This window comes from Gallus gallus, chromosome 12 (genome assembly GCF_016699485.2).
Source record: "Gallus gallus isolate bGalGal1 chromosome 12, bGalGal1.mat.broiler.GRCg7b, whole genome shotgun sequence".
NCBI classification, from domain to species: Eukaryota; Metazoa; Chordata; class Aves; order Galliformes; family Phasianidae; genus Gallus; species Gallus gallus.
The window spans coordinates 15,457,758-15,475,797 of NC_052543.1; the positions used below are offsets into that span (position 1 = coordinate 15,457,758).

The 18,040-nt window shown below is 42.6% G+C and overlaps 1 protein-coding gene across 4 annotated transcripts; it reads right to left on the reverse strand.

Moving 5' to 3' along the window:
- Positions 1 to 1,419: 1,419 nt before the first annotated feature.
- Positions 1,420 to 17,776, reverse strand: EOGT (EGF domain specific O-linked N-acetylglucosamine transferase). Of its 4 annotated transcripts, none has more exons than NM_001031409.3 (16): positions 17,677 to 17,776; positions 16,568 to 16,792; positions 15,604 to 15,704; positions 14,881 to 14,989; positions 14,698 to 14,792; positions 14,076 to 14,180; positions 12,817 to 12,923; positions 11,818 to 11,921; positions 10,070 to 10,162; positions 9,400 to 9,471; positions 8,901 to 8,987; positions 7,707 to 7,775; positions 6,352 to 6,413; positions 4,814 to 4,933; positions 3,760 to 3,862; positions 1,420 to 3,218 (listed from the first exon to the last, which is right to left on the reverse strand). In NM_001031409.3, exons 2-16 carry the CDS (start codon positions 16,775 to 16,777, stop codon positions 3,072 to 3,074), a joined length of 1,584 nt encoding a protein of 527 aa, NP_001026580.2. In that variant the 5' UTR covers positions 16,778 to 16,792; positions 17,677 to 17,776; the 3' UTR covers positions 1,420 to 3,071. The 4 variants fall into 4 exon arrangements, with proteins under 4 accessions (NP_001026580.2, XP_015148617.1, XP_015148618.1 ...); XM_015293131.4 differs by having other exon boundaries at positions 17,488 to 17,763; XM_015293132.4 differs by lacking the exon at positions 7,707 to 7,775 and having other exon boundaries at positions 17,677 to 17,763.
- Between the last annotated feature and the right edge of the window lie 264 nt (positions 17,777 to 18,040).

Below are 18,040 nucleotides of genomic sequence, written 5' to 3' on the forward strand. Positions count from 1 at the left end.
GTTGTACTCCACTGCGAGCTGCCTCTTTGCATCTGAAATTCCATTCCCTTTGCAGAGCCAGGAGAACTTTGAAAGGGCTCTGGTGCCACCTACTGCTGAAGCACGTAGGAAACACCTGGAAATCACACCCACAGCCTGAAAATAAAGAATGTAAGAACCTAAACCATTAGACGTGCTCAGAGGAATGGAAGTGGGAGCACAGCTTCACTGCAAACACTGGAAATTGAAACAATGCTTCAGTATTTAAACCAAAGAAGTTTCCCCTTGTACTTTGCCATTTTGTGTAGATAAGAAGCTCTCAGGAATGTTTCCTTTAATTTGCCTCTGTTTTTTTTTTTTTTAAGCAGGAGAGGTTCTAAACCCTGAATAATCCCATTAGTAGTAGAACCAGATAGATCAGCAGCAAAAATGAAACCACATTCATAAATGCATTCCTAACAGCCCCAATTTACCATCTCCCCATCACAACTCACTCCTCACACTTCCTCAACTTCTGCAGAACTTCATAAATAAATAAATAAGCATATCTTGAAGACTTCTGAGGTAACACAAAGACACCATGTGGGTCTGTAAGTTATTCTGTATTTCCAAACCAGCTCCAGATTACGCTGCACATGAAACAGGAGCAATGCCGGACGTATTCAGGATTGGCAGCATTCATGGAGTGCCAAATCTGAAATCATCACGCCGATGCTGATGTGCAAGTTAAGCACAGTTTCAATTCTTCAGTAATCAAGAGTAGCAAAGAGCAAAATTCCTATAGTCTGTTAGGAACATATAGCCCAAAACTGCACCCTGCTAAAGAACAAGTAGCCCAGAAAGTCCCAAAGATTCCCCCCAGTTCCAATTTCCTGGCAGACTGGGATGGTCCAGACCATCTTTCAGACCTTCAATCCTCATAAATCTGAGGGTTTATTGGCAAAATCCCAAAATCCAAAATCAACCCACCAGAACTCCTTTCGACTGCCAAGATAATTTTGGGACTATTCATAAAGCTCATCAACCAAATTACTATTTTCATCCCCGTAATCCTAAACCATAAAGTCTGAAGAATATGTTGGCTAATGTCAATATCAACTATTGACACTGCACTCTAATTTGCAGAAACCAGTGAATGCTGGCAGGACATTTTACCCTTGGATGAAGTCCCTGCAGCCTCTCACCACGCATTCAGGCATATGGTTGACCGCTTGATTTACTGAGTCCTAGCACAGCATGAAAGAGAAGCTCCTCATTAGCTGCTTCTGTAAAGTTTCAGGAACATTTGCCCTCACACAATTACTTGAACAGCTAAAGAAACGAGTACCAGCTTGGATCCCCAGACATCAGGTTATCACGGCAGAAGTCAAGAGACAACACCATGCAACGACCGATATCTACAACGCTGGCGACCAACACTTGACAAACCATGACCAAAAATTTGTTTTAATTTTTTATTAAAAGTCCTTTTATAAAAGCTATCAAATACATCTGTGCACAGCTCATAGTTAAATGTCTTTTATATTTTCAGTTATTTTGTCAGGTTGTTTTCCCCTCTCCACATTCACATGTTTTACTGACCTAATACATTACTTTAAAAATCCTACAAGGTTTAAAAACAAACAAAACCAACCCAACTCAAAACACAAAGACAGGACATCGTATTCTCAAAGGTTTTTTCCTTCTCCTCATATAAATAAGTGCAATTTTGCTTCCATGGTTCTTTAAAGTAAAACAGTTTTATCCATCGATGCGATACACCACACCAAAAATTGCACCAAATACCTTAATATACCTTATGGATCAGCTTTTCCTATGCACTGCTTAAGGTCATGAGAGATCTATACGAGAATCATACTTACTGTAAGTCATTTTTACCAGGATAGGCAGGTCAGTGAGTGTAGCTACTCTCTGTGAAATTGCCTATGACTGTTGGTGAATGGAAGTCAATAATATCTACGATTATACCACTGGAGTGTTTTCATTTACTGTAACTGCCTTGCTTTTGCATACAAATGTATGCTTTGCTTCAAGCCACTGAAACTGTCTGATTATGCTGCAAATGTATTGTGGAAATATATTCTCAGAAAATCCGTAGTGTAAAAGGGGATTTTTTTTTTGTTTTCCTTTGAAATCTCACTGAATTTGGTTTTTCCACACATCCTTCTGGATGCCCTTAAGACAACACTACTACTCCCTGTTTGTTTGTTTCCTTCTTTCCCTCCTTCCCTTCTCAGCACCAACCTGTATCAGCCCATAAATCAGGGGGGGATTTTTATAAGCAACTCAATTTTGGCTTCAGTGAGAACAGTGAGTGATGCTATTGGCTTTGGTAGGACTTTTGTATGTTGTCAAGATTGACTCTTCAACATTTCAAGAAAACAAAAGCAGAAATAGATGAGGCTTCTAATGATTCCACGAACAAAGCTCCTCATGATTTCATTTCCTTCCAGCTGCAGCTGAAAGATGCCCTTTACTCCTTATCATGTCATTAAAAAAAAAAACAACAACCCTGAAGTCCAATCCCTTCAGCATCCTCAAAAAGGTGAAGGTTTTTGTGTGTGCTTTTCTTCCACTTTGCATAGGTTTTCCATTGCAGAAGCGCTGTGTTAAGTAGGAAATACCCAGATGACCTGAAGTTTGTAAGTATTCATTTAGGAAAGGATTCACTTGCATTGAGAGAGAAGACTGACTAAACTTACTGAGCAGATCTGTTATATTTTAGCACCTAAAACTAGAGGGAGAAGAGCCAAAGTTAAATTTAAATGCAAAAACATAAGGAATCTCTAATGTGAATGAAATGGATGGACGTATCTTTTTACAAAGACAAGTATTTCAGAATCTGGAATGCAGAAACATAGGGGGAAAGGTAGGAAATAGTTCTATAAATATTTCTTATTTAAGAAAAACACCCAGAATTAAAGAGATGGATGACACAGATAAGGTGTGGTGCCCTGAAGTGTTCTGACAAACTAATTAAGAGTTATTTCCCTCGTAGAGGTTTACTTATTTCACACCAGCATTCTGCTTCACGTTGTTACAGTATTTTATGGAGCATTATTCAAAAATAACAGTTCAGTCAGAAGTCTGATTTAGAATTCATCGTGCTTTACCCTAAATGGCCACTTGGAATGCTGTGAGACATGATTTGCAGCCAAAAGCACCAAGTACATAAATTCTTCCACATCAAAAGAGTAGTTTGTAAATTTTGGATGCTCTCCCAGCGTTGGGTGGTGTCCCTAAAAAGATGAAATAAGGCCTTTTAGACAGAAAAAGTTCCCATACATCTTCCATTCAAAGCAAGAAAAAAATTGAGCATGTGCTATTAATACATTATTTCTGATCCACTGATCTGCTCTGAGGCAAAAGATTCAGCAAAGTAACTGCAAAACAGCAGTGCAATGGATGGCTTAATGGATTAATTTCTCTTCTTCCCTCCTCCATTAATACCAAATGATTTCTTAATCACAACACGGAATTTAATTTACATGGTCCAAAGAATGAAAATCCTATTTCAAATATCAGAACACAGACAAGTAAAACAAACTAGCCTTTAAATCATAGAATCACCAAGGTTGGAAAAGACCCACAGGATCACCCAGCCCAACCATCCACCCATCACCAACGGTTCTCACTAAACCATGTCCCTCAACACAACGTCCAAATGTTCCTTGAACACCTCCAGGGTCGGTGACTCCACCACCTCCCTGGAAATCCATTCAGTAGAGTATGAATACAGCAAAAAACCATCCCCACCCTTCCAGCAGTGGCCATCATTACCTGATCTTGAGGGAATACTTTATTTCTTTTTCGCCAAGTGATGTAGTGAATGCCTCTCAGCCTTGCCAAATCCAGGTAACAACGTTCATCCTCACAATTGTACCTAGGAAAAGGCAGAAGGACCCAATCACCTACTGAGTTTGTGCTCGAGTTGATCAGGATAGAACAGGAGAAAAGGGTCTAAGTCTACACCTTTGTTGGCCAATTCCAAGGTAGCAAAACCATGGACAAATTCTGCTCCTCTGCAAAGAATGAGGGCTGCCCACCTGTTTTTAACATGTGCCCAAGGAGACAGATTGAGACACATCTGCATGTCAGACACCTCCTGGCCCAACTGCAGTAGCTCTTGGGCTTGTAAGAAAAACCCTAGGTGTCTGAATGCATTTCCTAATGTTCTCAAGCGAAGATTACACCACATCAGCAGCTCCACAGCCTTCCCTGCTGCGGGGGGATTAGATGGGATTTCCCAAGATAGGGAATTCAGTGCTCTTTGGACAAGTACGCTGCATTTCAATTTAGTTCCACAGAACTGGAAGGTCTATCAACAGCCAGCTTCATGACAAAACATATTTAAAATGGAACTACTGGAGAACTTTGGATAAGACAGAACAGCACTCAGCTGAGCTTGGCCAGCGAGCTGGTGCTTGTGTCCCAGGTATGGAAAGGAGAGCAGCAATATCCTCCAGAGGGATCTGTAACAGGCTGGACTTGCATTGTTATATAATCAGACAGATCACCAAAATACCACTGTGCCTCAGACCCATAGACAGAACCTGGTCTGTGAGATATGTTGTATAAAACGCTGCATTGTATCGATAACGTGACATCTTAAATCATTTCTTAAGCCTTTATGATAGCTACACCATCACTTGTTAATGAAAGCTGCCTCACTTTATGTTTCCAGGAGAGACTGTCAAAATTGAAGTCTAGAAGACAACACAAGTGAAACATTTGTAGTCAAATACTAGAAAGGGAAAGTGCTTCATTAACAGATATGAACAGATTTTAGCAGTTGTGTGTATAATAAGAAGGGAAAGATGAGAGAAACACTTACAGTTCAAAAACAACAGCCCAGTCTGGTAGAAAGAGCAAGTGGGTCAGTCCAGCTCCATGCATCCCAATGAATATATCAGAGTTATGTGTAATTCTCAATTGCTCTGAAAATTCAAGTTCCCTGCAGACAACACAACAAAAATAGTGATGTGGCATGCCTATCCATCTCAGTAAGAATTAGTTACATGTAGAAAGCACAAAATTAACTTAAGGGAATACTGAATGAGAGAATTGATTTTTCAAGGAACAGCACTAAGAATCATAAATGCGGCAGCAAGCAATAACTCAGCATGGAATTAGAAGAAATGCAGACAGGTTTCAAAGCTTCACATTAATAGCAGCCTATTCCAAAAGCATGATTTCATTGGTAAGTTTAAACTTGTCAAAGTTTGAAGGCTTTTTGTTGTTTTTTTTTTTTTAATTGCATCATCTTTTTAAAAGTAACATAGCAGACTTGAGTTGTTCATAGGGCATCAAGCAGACACAAGGAGACCAATTTTTGCTTTGTTTTTTCAGCTCCTGCTTCAAACTCCCACTTCTTTCCCATCCTTTGAATGTAACCTCCAAGTACAGTATTTTAAACAACCAGGTGCTCCCTGAGCACGCAAGTAAATAATGGGCTAAAGATACTTAATTGTGAGAGGAGACTGACAAGTGGAAAGGGAAATCACAGCAGGCTTCATTCACGTGTTAACAGTACATACACTGAAAAGGAAGAGAGTATGTTCTTCTCTGATCATTTTGAAGAGAATAGAAAGAAGCTGGCTTAAACTGCAGCAGGAAACTGTCAACTGCTTAAACTACTGTAAGTACAGACATCAGGGAAACCCCTTAACTGCGATGGAGATGATGTAGCAGGACAGCTGGAGAAATCTCTAATAGTGAATGGTACTACAGTTTCAACAAGTACAGGAATTTTGGAAGCATCACTCGGTTATGCTTTCAAACAGAAGGTCTGCCTAGAAGCCCATCCTCTTCTGTATTATTCATTCCCCCAAATGCTGTCATAGACAAAGGAAACAATCAAATTTTAACTGCCTTGCTTTGCTTCTGCTTAGGTGAAAAACTCATCTGCTTCAGTTCCTCACTATTGCTGTGTGATCCATGACAGCACCATTGACCACAAAGGAGCTGCTGCCATCTGGTGCAGAAATACACCATTTGGGAACTTTTTTTAGGCCATTTCTTACTGGCACAGTGCCTAGCATATCTGCGCACCACAAAATGATCTCAAGTGGTGTCTCTGGGGGCCAACAGAGCAGCAAATAAGTTGAGTTATCATTCATTACTAAATTAAGAGTCATATAAAATAAGACACCAGCATACTTCAGGATAGATTCGTTCCTAGGCACTGCATCATAGGATGGGAATGCTTAACTAGCTCACCCACCACTCCCTCAGTAACATCCATCTCTTCTTAGCAGTTCCTGGATTTTGCAAAGCTTAGAAACTGGGACATGGATACTTCTGCATGACAACAGCTTGCACCAGCCATAGAAAGCATGTAGCCATACTAGTTTCCTCTAGCAACATACGTACTTGTATTTGTAGTCTACCACTTTGACCTCCAATGTTGACACTGTTTTCAAAGCATTCACCAGCTAAGAGGGGAGAGAAAAAAAAACCACAGTGATTTGGTGCTCTGCTTGAATTAATTTCTCTCCTACACTCCTCACCAGGGAATTACAATGAGGAAGACACAACATTCTGTCACTGCCATAAAAAGGAGATGTTCTCCTGCTTTTCTACATTCTCATCTAGGATACATATACCATTCATAGTAAATCAGTCATTGCAGAGGGGACTTGAATCTCAGAGACTACTGTTGACTTTTATGTATGTTACAGGGCCAAGTGCCAAGCCACTCTAACTAGTATCAGTTTTGCTGAGGGTGGGAATTGATGAAGATGTGACAATTTAGATTGGATTTTCAAAAGATACTCCAATACCTAAAGAAGCAAACCGGTAGCTAGAAGGGTTATCAAAAATATATGACCAGATCAGACTCCTACTCACACAAGAAATAAAGCCAATAGAGCCCAGGCTTCTAACTTAAAAGGACTTTTTCCAAGTCTTCATTTAACAGCTAGCAGGACAGGGAGAGAGATACAAGTATTTTCCTTAACAAAAGGTCAGTAAAGAAAAGATTAATTTTTCATTTTCCATTATATGCTCATTATTAGACAATACACAGCACAGGTGGTGTAAGCAGGCACTGTGGTCAGTGCAGCAGACAACGCACAAGCCTGGCAATCTGAGCTCTGCCTGCTCAGACACCAAGCTATTGCATGAAATAAGACTCCGTTTCTCCCTTACATTGGGAATAATAACGCCCATCCGTTTTTGTCAAGCACTAGTAGCTATGAATGAAGAGAACTACAAAAAAAAGCGATGCTATCATTTTATCACAGGAGAAGCTTCACCATAAAGCCACTAAGCTGCATGATTCGAAACAGCGATTCAATGCGAAGACTCGCAGAGTTTTAAATGCATACACTCAGATACAACTGCTTACATATTTTGATCTGCAAGTGTAACAAAGCTTTTGTTAGAGCCTTTAACACTGGGAACATTAGAAACTAAAGGGAATTATCTGAAAGCAAAATAATTTAGTGTCATCAGAAGCTCTGCAGCATCTGTTTGTTAAGAGGAAATACTTTTAGTATTACATCTGTAGTCTTCCACTGGAATTTTAAAAAGGGCAGCAAGGTTCAGCATCTGGTGTACAGAAGCAGAGACAGGATAAACTGCATATTAGAAGAAATTAGTATTAGCACTAATTGCATTTGCCCAAGATTTGTCAGCAGACGCCTTGGCTGTGCCTGAAAATGATCAACCCAACGAGCAGAATTTAACTTCCAACCAACTTGTTTGAAAAATAAAAAGGGCCACACCTCATTCTGGTTTAATATTTTCCTGTAATCTGTACTGCGTGCGAGTATTGTGACTCGGATTTTCCCATCCTAAAAATAAAGAAGAAGCAGAGCATCAGCAGTGAGGCAGAGCTCACAAACACAACCACAACTCCCATGTTTAACTTTGGCAATTATTGGAGCAACGAAATATGTTCCCTCCTCGTGTAACGGGTGATGTAACCACCTTAAAATTCACCCTGTATTTTCCAACAGATTCAAAGTGTCAAAAATGTTGTGAAAGTCAGCTATTAACAAATAATATAGTATTTTCTGAGAGATTTATTTTAGTCTGTACAAGAGTCTTTGTGTTACGCACTATAGAGCAGTTTTTGCTGTCAGGATGGTTTGTGCATAAGATCCATGGAAAAAAAGTATTTTTCTTCTGTAACAGTTCTCCATTTTACCTCTTTAAATTAACTGGTCTCATGGGGGTGAACGTTCCAAGTGAAATAAAGAGATTTAACTGCGTGACTCCCATTAGTGTCAGCAGGAGAAGCATAACTAAACGTCTGCGCTGTGCTTTGAATGAGTACCTCTCAATGACAATACATAGGCTACTCTCTAGCAAACACTTCAAGAAGCTCAGGACTGTTGTACCCATCAATGCAGCCCTTGTGACAGTTTGCAACAACTACCAGCACGTACAACAGAGAAACCCACGGCCAGACAGGCGGTACTGGGCAGGAATAGAAGGACCAGACTCAGCCGTCTCCTCCTCTGATCTGAGTTCATCCAACCTATGAGGACGGATAAAGAACATGCCTGCAGAGAACAAGCTGGCTGCACTGCTCTGTGGGATCCTCTCAGTTGGGCCCTAGGGCAGGTTCTTGTCAGCATGCTCCAGAAGAGATCCTGTACCATATACTGCTTGGCTGGGAAGAACACAAAGACCTCAGGAACAGAACAGAGGTAGGGAGGAGACCCTAGGGTTGAAAGGAAGATGTTCTAAAGGCCTGGCCTACGGAAATAAGACAGGAGGGCAACTGTCCTTATGTTTGCTGAAAGCCTTTACAGAACAAACTGACTTATTGGAAGAAAACACCAAGCATCCCCAAAAAGTGCATTGTGCGCTCCTATTCCACACTGAAATCGCTCCAGACCAGCTAGATGATGTTGTTTCTCTGCTAAGAACTGTCAGCTCCACATTACAGTTTCAGTGTTCGGTTATCATACCTTGGGTCCTTCTTGTGTGATATTCAATCTGTGTAACACATGCTGAGAAAATGCTCTGAACAGCCCTGTACCATGGCAGCCAGATATCTGAAAGTAGAAAAGCAATCATTACTGTGAAAGGTTATTCCACATAGAAAAAATGATCTCCTTCTGGTATCAGTCCTGTGCCATTCTTATGGAACAAAAGCCAAGTACCACACACTGCACTAAGCACATCACTAGTTGCTGCAATGCAAGCAGCACTTTCATTTAGAAGCAATGTGGCTCTCTCTGCAGTGTTATAGCCTAAAGACATGAGCTAATAACCCTGGGAAAGTCTGTCAGAGTAGAAGCTCTTGTGCTCTGCCAAAAGTTCGTGGTGTCCTCTCAGTAAAGAGGTACAGCATATCTCAAGAACCTTATGACAACTCAAGCTGGATGCTTGAGAAATCCATTAGCTCAGACTTCACAGTGTCATATACACGTGTAGTAAACACGAGGATAGATAAGGAGGACTCACCAATGGTGTGTTATAAAACAAGCCATACCGCATTCGAGGCAGTAATGAGAAGACTGCTTCCTTAAAGCACACCTGCAAAAGGAGATCACAAGAAGTTACACTGTGCTGTTACCTGCCGCTGCTCCATCCCATGCTCATTCAGTGGGATCACTGCTCATAATCAGCCAGCAATTACACGCTCCTGTCAGAACATCCTCACTTCCTCAACTGTGCAAAAGAGTAGAAGAAAGAGCATCCTGATCCCAAAGGATCAGCTCAGATGCTACAGATTCACATGTGGGAAGACATCTAAAAAAACCAAATGGGAAAAAACACTCCAAAAACCAGAATGAATCTGAATTCAATAGAGCAAAACCAGAGCTTAAGACTGAGTTTAAGGGATTTAAGAGACTGATATGAGCTCTGAATGTGCTGCAGAAGTGAAACAAATACATAAATATCCCTTCTCAAAGGCAGAGAAGTTTGGTCCATTTACATAAATGCAGACATGCCACAGAATTAGGTTGCAACTATGACTCCTGCTTGCAACATCCTCATATTACACCAATTAAACATGCATGTAAAGCATCAGTGCTCCCCTCTGAAAAATATATATCCAGCAGCAGCTTTAGGAGCAGTCATTCTTAGTACACAGTCGCTATGAATTAAGACAGAATACGAAATTCCATACCCTTTTAGAGTCAAAAGTTTTCAAGTGTATTATGTCATAGTCAGTAAATGCCTTCCACGTCTCACTGAACAGGTCACCATAGCCATAGGAGCTCTGTGTCAGAAAGGAAGGACAGAAAGGCACAATGATGACATAAATGCATATCAAAACTCCCTTTGTGACCTAAAAGTTCTACACACAAGCTTAAACACAATCTTAACATGCACATCACCACCACAGGACCTAAGACGTTCTAGCACAGAACGCACGCATGACTGAATGCCTACACCTGCAGTTACAAAGGTAGTTGAATTACCTGGCAGGTAGTTAATTTTTTATTAGAACAGTTCTGTAACTTAGCAATCTAGACAAATTCTTCAGCAGCAGATGAGAATCTGAGTTAGGAGCAGGGTGTAAGGTGTTTCCCCAGAGACAACGGAACATAGGTTGAACAGAAGCAACAGAAATGGAAGGAAAGCAGAAGATATAAACTTGGACTCTTGAGACTGAAAACCACCCAGGAACCCAAATGGTGCAGTAGCATTTGAAGTAAAATGTCATAGCAAGTTTGTTCCACATCTGCCTCTGTTTTGGGATGCTCACTTGTGTGCTGCACACACATCTCAAACCGAAAGCAATGATCTGATTTGGTGGAAGGGGGAACTGGGAAACATGCTGAAAGGACTTCTCTCTAACTCTGTCTGCTCACCTTAAAAGGGCTTTAGAAACATTGCTTTCTTGCAGTTGCAAAGACAGTCTGCAGATCAACACCCAGTGGATTTCCTACTCATTTTCTGCTCTGTTTAACCTACATCAGAGGGCATTACTGTTTAATAAGAGTAGTGCACCAACTCTACAGTAGCTAGAAAGTATGCCCAGATCTAATTACATCAAGAAAAGAAAAAAAATAGAGAATGAATAATAAGATCAAGTCCATCATTTGATAGGTATAAACAGCCCATCAGCAGTTAGTTAGTGCCATCATCTGGCTGTCCATGGCAATGAATTCAAGCAGACCAAACAGTTAAGACTCATTTAAAATGATGGTGCTGTTACAGTACGTACTTTGAACAGTACATTTGAAAGAGTTATTTGATTCAACAATGCAATATAAGAAAAAGAGTTTCTTTTCAAAGTAATTTACAGTTCTGACACAGCTGAACTTTTCAGAAAGCCATTGGAGCTGGATTAACAGCAGCTCTCTCTATAAAGCAAGCTTGCTTATCTGGCAGGCACATTTATTTTAGCTTTCAAAATGTAAGAGAAAGGAAAAAAAGAGCCAAGAAAGAGACTTCTCATTAAACAACAAGCATGCAATATTTGCAGTTCTTTACTGAATATTTGTCATAGCAGTCAATGCAAAGGAAGAAAACACAGTATTATAGGAGGACAAAGTAACAGATGTGAGACAATGTTATATCATTGAAAGCTTTGTTCCTTCTGAACCTGACATACATGTTATCTGGCATATTACAAGTTGTTTACTTGTAACACACTCCTGTACAATTTAAATACAAATCAGTAAAACTGCTGTTACACTTAAAAAGTCATGGCTTCCATCCAGCAGTACAGCAGAAATAGTCCCACTTTAAAATATTTATTCTAAGGGGTGATGCCTGTGTATTAAGATGGTCCAAAAACTTACCAGTTCTGTGTGACCCAGTTAACTGTCCACAGGAAAGATAAACTGTGTCTACTAAAAGTTTCAGAGTCTCTACTAGACAGAAATATAACGCATTACAAGTGTATTAAAAGCACTGTGGACTTACAGTGTCCCACATGACGATGTTGACATCAGTACTGAAGGAATTATTAATATGCTGTGTAATATAAAGATTGACGAAGTCACAGAAATGATGGTACATATTAACACCTGAGAAAAAGAAATAGATGTTAGCAAATGCTTCACTACTCACTCCACTTTTCAGTGGTTCATACATTTTTCCCTACCGGTATCTCACATTTTATATTGGTTTTCTCCTAATTCTGACTGAATGCTTCCTATAAACCCTAGAGAAGCAAACCTTTAAAGGGAAGGAATCAAGGCAAGAGACCCGAGGCAAAACACACGTTAAGAAAGGCTCAAATGAATCAGAACAGCAGCAAAAAGATGGTGAAAGAAAAAGATAAGTTCCATGTACTACTTCTCTCTCTACAAACTGCAAATGCTTTCTGAAATACATGAAAACAACTGCTGCTCTAAGAAGAACTAGTCAGACATACAGGAAACATGAGAAAACAGGCCTTTGGCAGTGCTCTTAGTTCTTCTTTATTAAGGTTAACTGAAGCTCTGTCTGGAGGACTACAAGACAGAACTTGTACTTGCACCGAAGCCAAAGCCCAGGAAATTCCTCAGGTTCTTTCCCAGAGCATTCTTGTTCCCTTTTGGCTTCTTAAGCTAATACCTTAAGACCACAATGCATAAAAAGCTACCACAAAACAAAGAGTTAACGTAGTCCGGCCTGCTTGGTAGCCAAGACCAGACATCAGCTTTGGGACCATAGACACGCAGCTCTTGTTTCAAAGCTTCTGCCCAAGAAGAGCTGCTGTGGTAGGAATCAGCTCCTGGGCTTCCCATACTGCTCAAAAAGCAGCTCTCCTCTGCCTCCCCTAAGACAGGGAAGGTAGACAGCATCACGTTTTTAACTCAGATAGGCACCCCTCCTCAAAGCTAAAGGCTGACAGCACTGCAGTTCTTCCAGTTACAGTTCAGGGGAATACGACGACTTTGCTTACAAGATCCTCATGTCCAGGGATTAGAGGCTCACCTGCATCCAATTTCATGAAGTATGTTGGCTTTTCAATAACAATATCACACTTGCCATCATCCAGGGGCCTGAAGTTTAATGAAGTAAACGTCTGGAGTTCTGCAAACCTACAAGATTCAATCACACAGAACATGCTTTGTCATTAACATATTAGAACACGTGTATTCCATACACCTAAGATTCAGTAACTGTTCTTTCAGTCCATTTGATTTAACAGGACGGCTGAAATCTGATGGAGTCTGACAATTAAAAGTATTTCAAATCCTAATGGAAGGTTCTTCAGGTTATGATCTCTGAGAGGTTAAACACTGCCTTTGATCTCAGGAGTGAACAGCATCTTTGATGTACAAATCAAGGCAGGAGAGATATAACAAAGAGCCTCAGAGCGAACATCTGTGGGTCTATCCAACTTGATCTGCATTGCCAGAGACACTTCAGCAAGATCTTCATGCTTTGCTCAGAATAATGAATACAGATGCAATATTTATTACCCCTGGATCTAAACAGGGATGAGCAGCTGAAATGACAACAGCAGGTACAGAAGAAAAGCCTTTTCTTCCTCTAGAGCTCTTCTTAAGTGAAATTGACCATCAGTCCAAAAAGTGGAAAAAAATAATTGAAAACATGAAGGAAAAATAAAAAAGCATAAAAACTCAGTTCCTGTAGGCATTTTAGTAGTTCCCTTCCTTCTTACTTCATCAGTTAGCTGCCAGCTCAGCTTTGAAGTGCTAACACGTAACCCATGATACTAAGCCACCTACTCCCAAAGCATCCTTGCACTTCCTACTCAGCCCCTAGAGTGCTGCCCATTTCACATTCCAAATACAGGCTCCCTGGAACAGTATATGAATATATATCCAGACCAGGCTCCAACATCACCAGGACTATACGAACTAAGGCACAAATGCCAACTTTAAGGTATTTCTCAACAAAAGAATTGGCTCCTTCCATAGGCAGACTAGGCACAGAGCTAATATTGCTAGAAAACGCTTAAGCATTAGAAATCTAATTACAAAATGCTTCCATGTCCATTGCTGCTGTAAATTAGGCAGAAAAGGTACGACTGCAGAGCAACATAGCTCAGAACTGCACTCTGCATAGATGCAGTTATAGAGATACCTAATATGAACACCACAAATTGACCTTAGAAAGGAACGGCCAATTCCCCAGAATGAAACACCTCACACACAGCTGCTAATGCCAAGGATAAAATAAACTGATAAATGAACTTGGAATCGGCCCCAACAAGTGATTCTTACCAAGACTGCAGAGGGCTCTTGCGTTGACCTTCAGCTAGAAATGCTTTAACGTCAAGGGTGCAATGACCTCCAATTTCTCCCTTCTGGAAAAAGTCTTCTTTGAACCTAACGCAAATGAATAGAAGTCTATCAGCCTTTGTGCAACAGTGCCACAAGTGCTCTGCAATCAAGATTATATACTCAAGGCAATGTTATTTAGTCTCAGGTCAGCCACGCGCTTCACACACACTTAAAACCTGAGTACTTTCTTCTCAGTGCCTCATACAGAAACAACTCTACCTTGCACACCACCTGAACAAGACAGGATGTGTCTGAATATGCAGAAAGAACGTCTCAAGATACAGAAACACCTCCTCCTCACCAAACAGAGGATGGAAGTGTCTTAATCACCCATCATCACTCCAAAAAACACAACAAGTTTTATAGTAATCCATTCTGCCAGCAGCAGGCAGCAGTCGAGCATTAGCAACGTAGACCTCATGGCTTCAGCAATATGCCTCTGAGCACGGGCTCTGCAAAGCTCGACAAGCACACCAGCTATACACACAGCTCCATTCAACAAACTCTTTGAGACCCTCTCCCTGCCACCCCTTAGTTTTACTCCAGCAAAACAGAATCAGACCTCTCGTGGTTTCTCTTTGCAGTCCTTAAATCGATGTACAAGTTTGTTGCTCTGCAGTGCTGAAGGAACTGGGAACAGGTCAGAGATGAATCTCCCTGTTAAAAGAAATAATTACATGTTATCAATAATAACAAGTCTGTTTAAAACAAAGTGAAAAGCAAAATACCTATTGAAAATACCTACTGTTACTGTAGGCTTACAATGGGTTTTCATTTCATTCAGCCTCTCTCGAATGTAACCAAAGTCAGCTTGTTTCCAGAATATCTGCTGGGCTGTCTCGATGTCATTCGCCCTGATGAGAGGAAAATAAAATGCCATTGCTCAATTCTAGTAATGGCTTTAACAGATAACTGCTTTTTTTAATCCTCAGTACAAGGGAACGAAAAAACCAGCCAGGTACTCTATTGACATTCAAGATGCAAAGCAGGAAGCAACCTATCAGCTACACCTCAGTGAAAACATAAATGACAATTTAAAGCAGTTCTGCTGCAAAAGGCTCTAATTCTTTTAAACATTTTTTCATCTGTTTTTAAAGCCAAGGAAAGGAACTGAGGAGTTATTCTAGGAATCCGAATGCAAGGCTAAATCAGGATAATGAAAACAACGTGGTAGGAAGTATTTCAAGAAAGGATTTTCTTCCTAAAGAAGCTGGAAGTCACAGTGAGATGTGTACGTTATGTATACATACATGTATATATGCGCATCTGTACAAAGATGGACAGCTCTCCATCTAATGGCTCTAATGACCACAGTATGACATGACTCTGATGACCACAGTAATGTTAACATCACAGCTGATACAAAAGTGAGCACTACATTGTTTTGTTCTTTCTCCTTTTTGAACATACTGCACTTTACAGTATGTATAATGTACATACTGTATAAGATGTATAAGATGAAGCTTACCATCCAGATTCTACGTAATCACACACCGGGTAACTGAACCTGTAATCCGATTTGCAAGATTTCTCATAGCCCCAGCAGGATTTTAGTTTCTTCAAGTATTTCTGTAACACAAAATAACTGAATATAGCAAATGATCGAAGTTGTCAGCTTATGCACCATCTCTCAGTAACACATCTTGTTTTTCAAATCTTGCATAAGGAACTTTGCCTGAAAGCAGACCTGTTTCAGAAGGAACACTCTGGTTCTTCACACACAGCAGAGGGCCCATAGAAGACACATACACAGCAGTGTTATTCTTGCCATTCTCTTTTCAGGACAACCAACTCTGCTGAACCAGAGAGTAGGATCCCAAAAAAAAAAATCCCATGTTGCTCACAGCTATCAACAACAAAGCTGAGCTCAAGTAAAGCACAGTGCTCCGGGCTCAGAGTACCACCAGGCAAACCCAGCAGTGCTGGTTCTGCAGTGCTGCAGAAAGGCAGAGAAGAGGGAGTACAGCTCCATCTCAGGAGATGCTGGAATTGCCTTGAGCCACACACAGCCCTGATCCCCAGGTCCACCACCCCTGCAGTTCCTATTCATAGAAGCATAGAATGGCCTGGGTTGAAAAGAACCACAATGTTCATCTCATTCCAACCCCCTGCTATGTGCAGGGTCGCCAACCAGCAGACCAGGCTGCCCAGAGCCACATCCAGCCTGGCCTTGAATGCCTCCAGGGATGGGGCATCCACAACCTCCTTGGGCAGCCTGTTCAGTGCGTCACCACCCTCTGCATGAAAAACTTTCACCTCGTATCTAACCTAAACCTCCCCTGTCTCAGTTTAAAACCATTCCCCCTCATCCTATCACTATCCCTAACGAAGCCAACTCACCAGCAAGGAGACCGACTCATCCCCATCTCTAAACCACTACAACTCCACCAACAAACTGCTCCAAAACAACAACAGCATCAAATCAAACCTACTTTATACGGGCAGCGAGAGTCCTGCTTGCAGATGCCAGCAATATGCCGATTGTTGTGCAGGAAGTACGGAATATGCTCGGCTGGTAGGTTGATAGCCCTGTAGCTGTACGTGGGCTCTTCCAGAACGCTATTGAGCTCAGTGAGATTTTCATCTCTGGAATTAGCCAGGATTTCTTGCAGTAGCAATACAAACATCAGCAAGATGAACATGGCAGCTTACAGCTTCTGCATGAGAAAAAAAGACAGCGTAACTGCAGCAGGGCACATTTCAAGCATAGCGGGTAGCAGTGCCATCGCACTCCAAGTGTTTGCATTTGTGTTGCTGGGGCGGCCTTTTCGTCTGACAGAAAGTAAACTCTCATGGAGAGAGCAGACTGTGCAGCCTCGGGATTATCTGGGGATCATTAATCACCGGGTAATTACGCACTGCCACAGACTAAAACGGGCGTGTTTACTTTAGCTGGAGCCCGAGGGATCCTCCGAGCGCGGCCGTGGGAGCCGAGCATGGAGCGGGCGGTACGGGGGGAGGTGGGAGAGCAGCGCAAGGGGAGAAAAGGAGGAATTACAGTTTAAAAGTTAAAATAACTCGCACAAAATACAGCCTCTGGCTTGGAAGAAATTAAGCACGAGAGGAAGGGAAGCTGCGCAGCCACCCCCAAGCGGCCCAACTTCAATAGGGCCCAGCAGCAGCAGCAGCTGCCGTCGTGTTACGGAGGTGGGACACGGAGGCACACGCTGCAGGGACCGGCGGGCCACGCGGATCTGCGCTCCGTTACGGCACATCACCATCTGCTTACACATCCCCGTCCCGAGCCGCTCAGCTTCCCGAGGGAAAAAAAACGCCACACCCGTGTGTAAAATCCCTTTTCTCCGTTGTAGTTTGCCGAAGAACCAAAGCCCGGCGGCGCTGGCAGCGTTACCTGTCGGCTTTGGGGAGAAGCACCGCAGACGCCGCGGGCGCACGGACCTAGCGGAGCGGAGGAGGAGCGGAGCGCGGCTGCACATCCCGCGACAGACGCTGGTGGGGAGAGGAGGAAAGGGGAGCGCCCACCCTGCAGCCCTCCGGACGCGCCCCGCCCCGCACAGCCCTCCCCCCGCCGCGTGCTCACCGCGCAGCGCCCCGCGGCCCATGAGAGCTGCCGCGCTCCCCGGGCCGTTCAAGCCGCCGCCGCCGCCGCCGCCGCAGCTCTGTCCTCATCCGCCGCCGCCGCAGCGCCGCCCCCACGCCGCTCCTTCACACCCGCGGGCAGCGCCGCGGCTTTGGCCCGCCCCACCTGGAGGCGGCGGGCGGGGAGGAGGAGGAGGAAGAGTGTGCGGAGGGAGAGGGGAGAGGGCCTTTTCCTGCCGCCGCGCAGCAGGAAGCGCGGCCTCTTAGCGCCGCATTGTTCCATTTCCTCCCCGGGGAGCTGCGGGGCACGGGCGGCGCTGCCCCTTCCTGCCGCCAGCAGAGGAAATTCGCCCGCATTTCACATC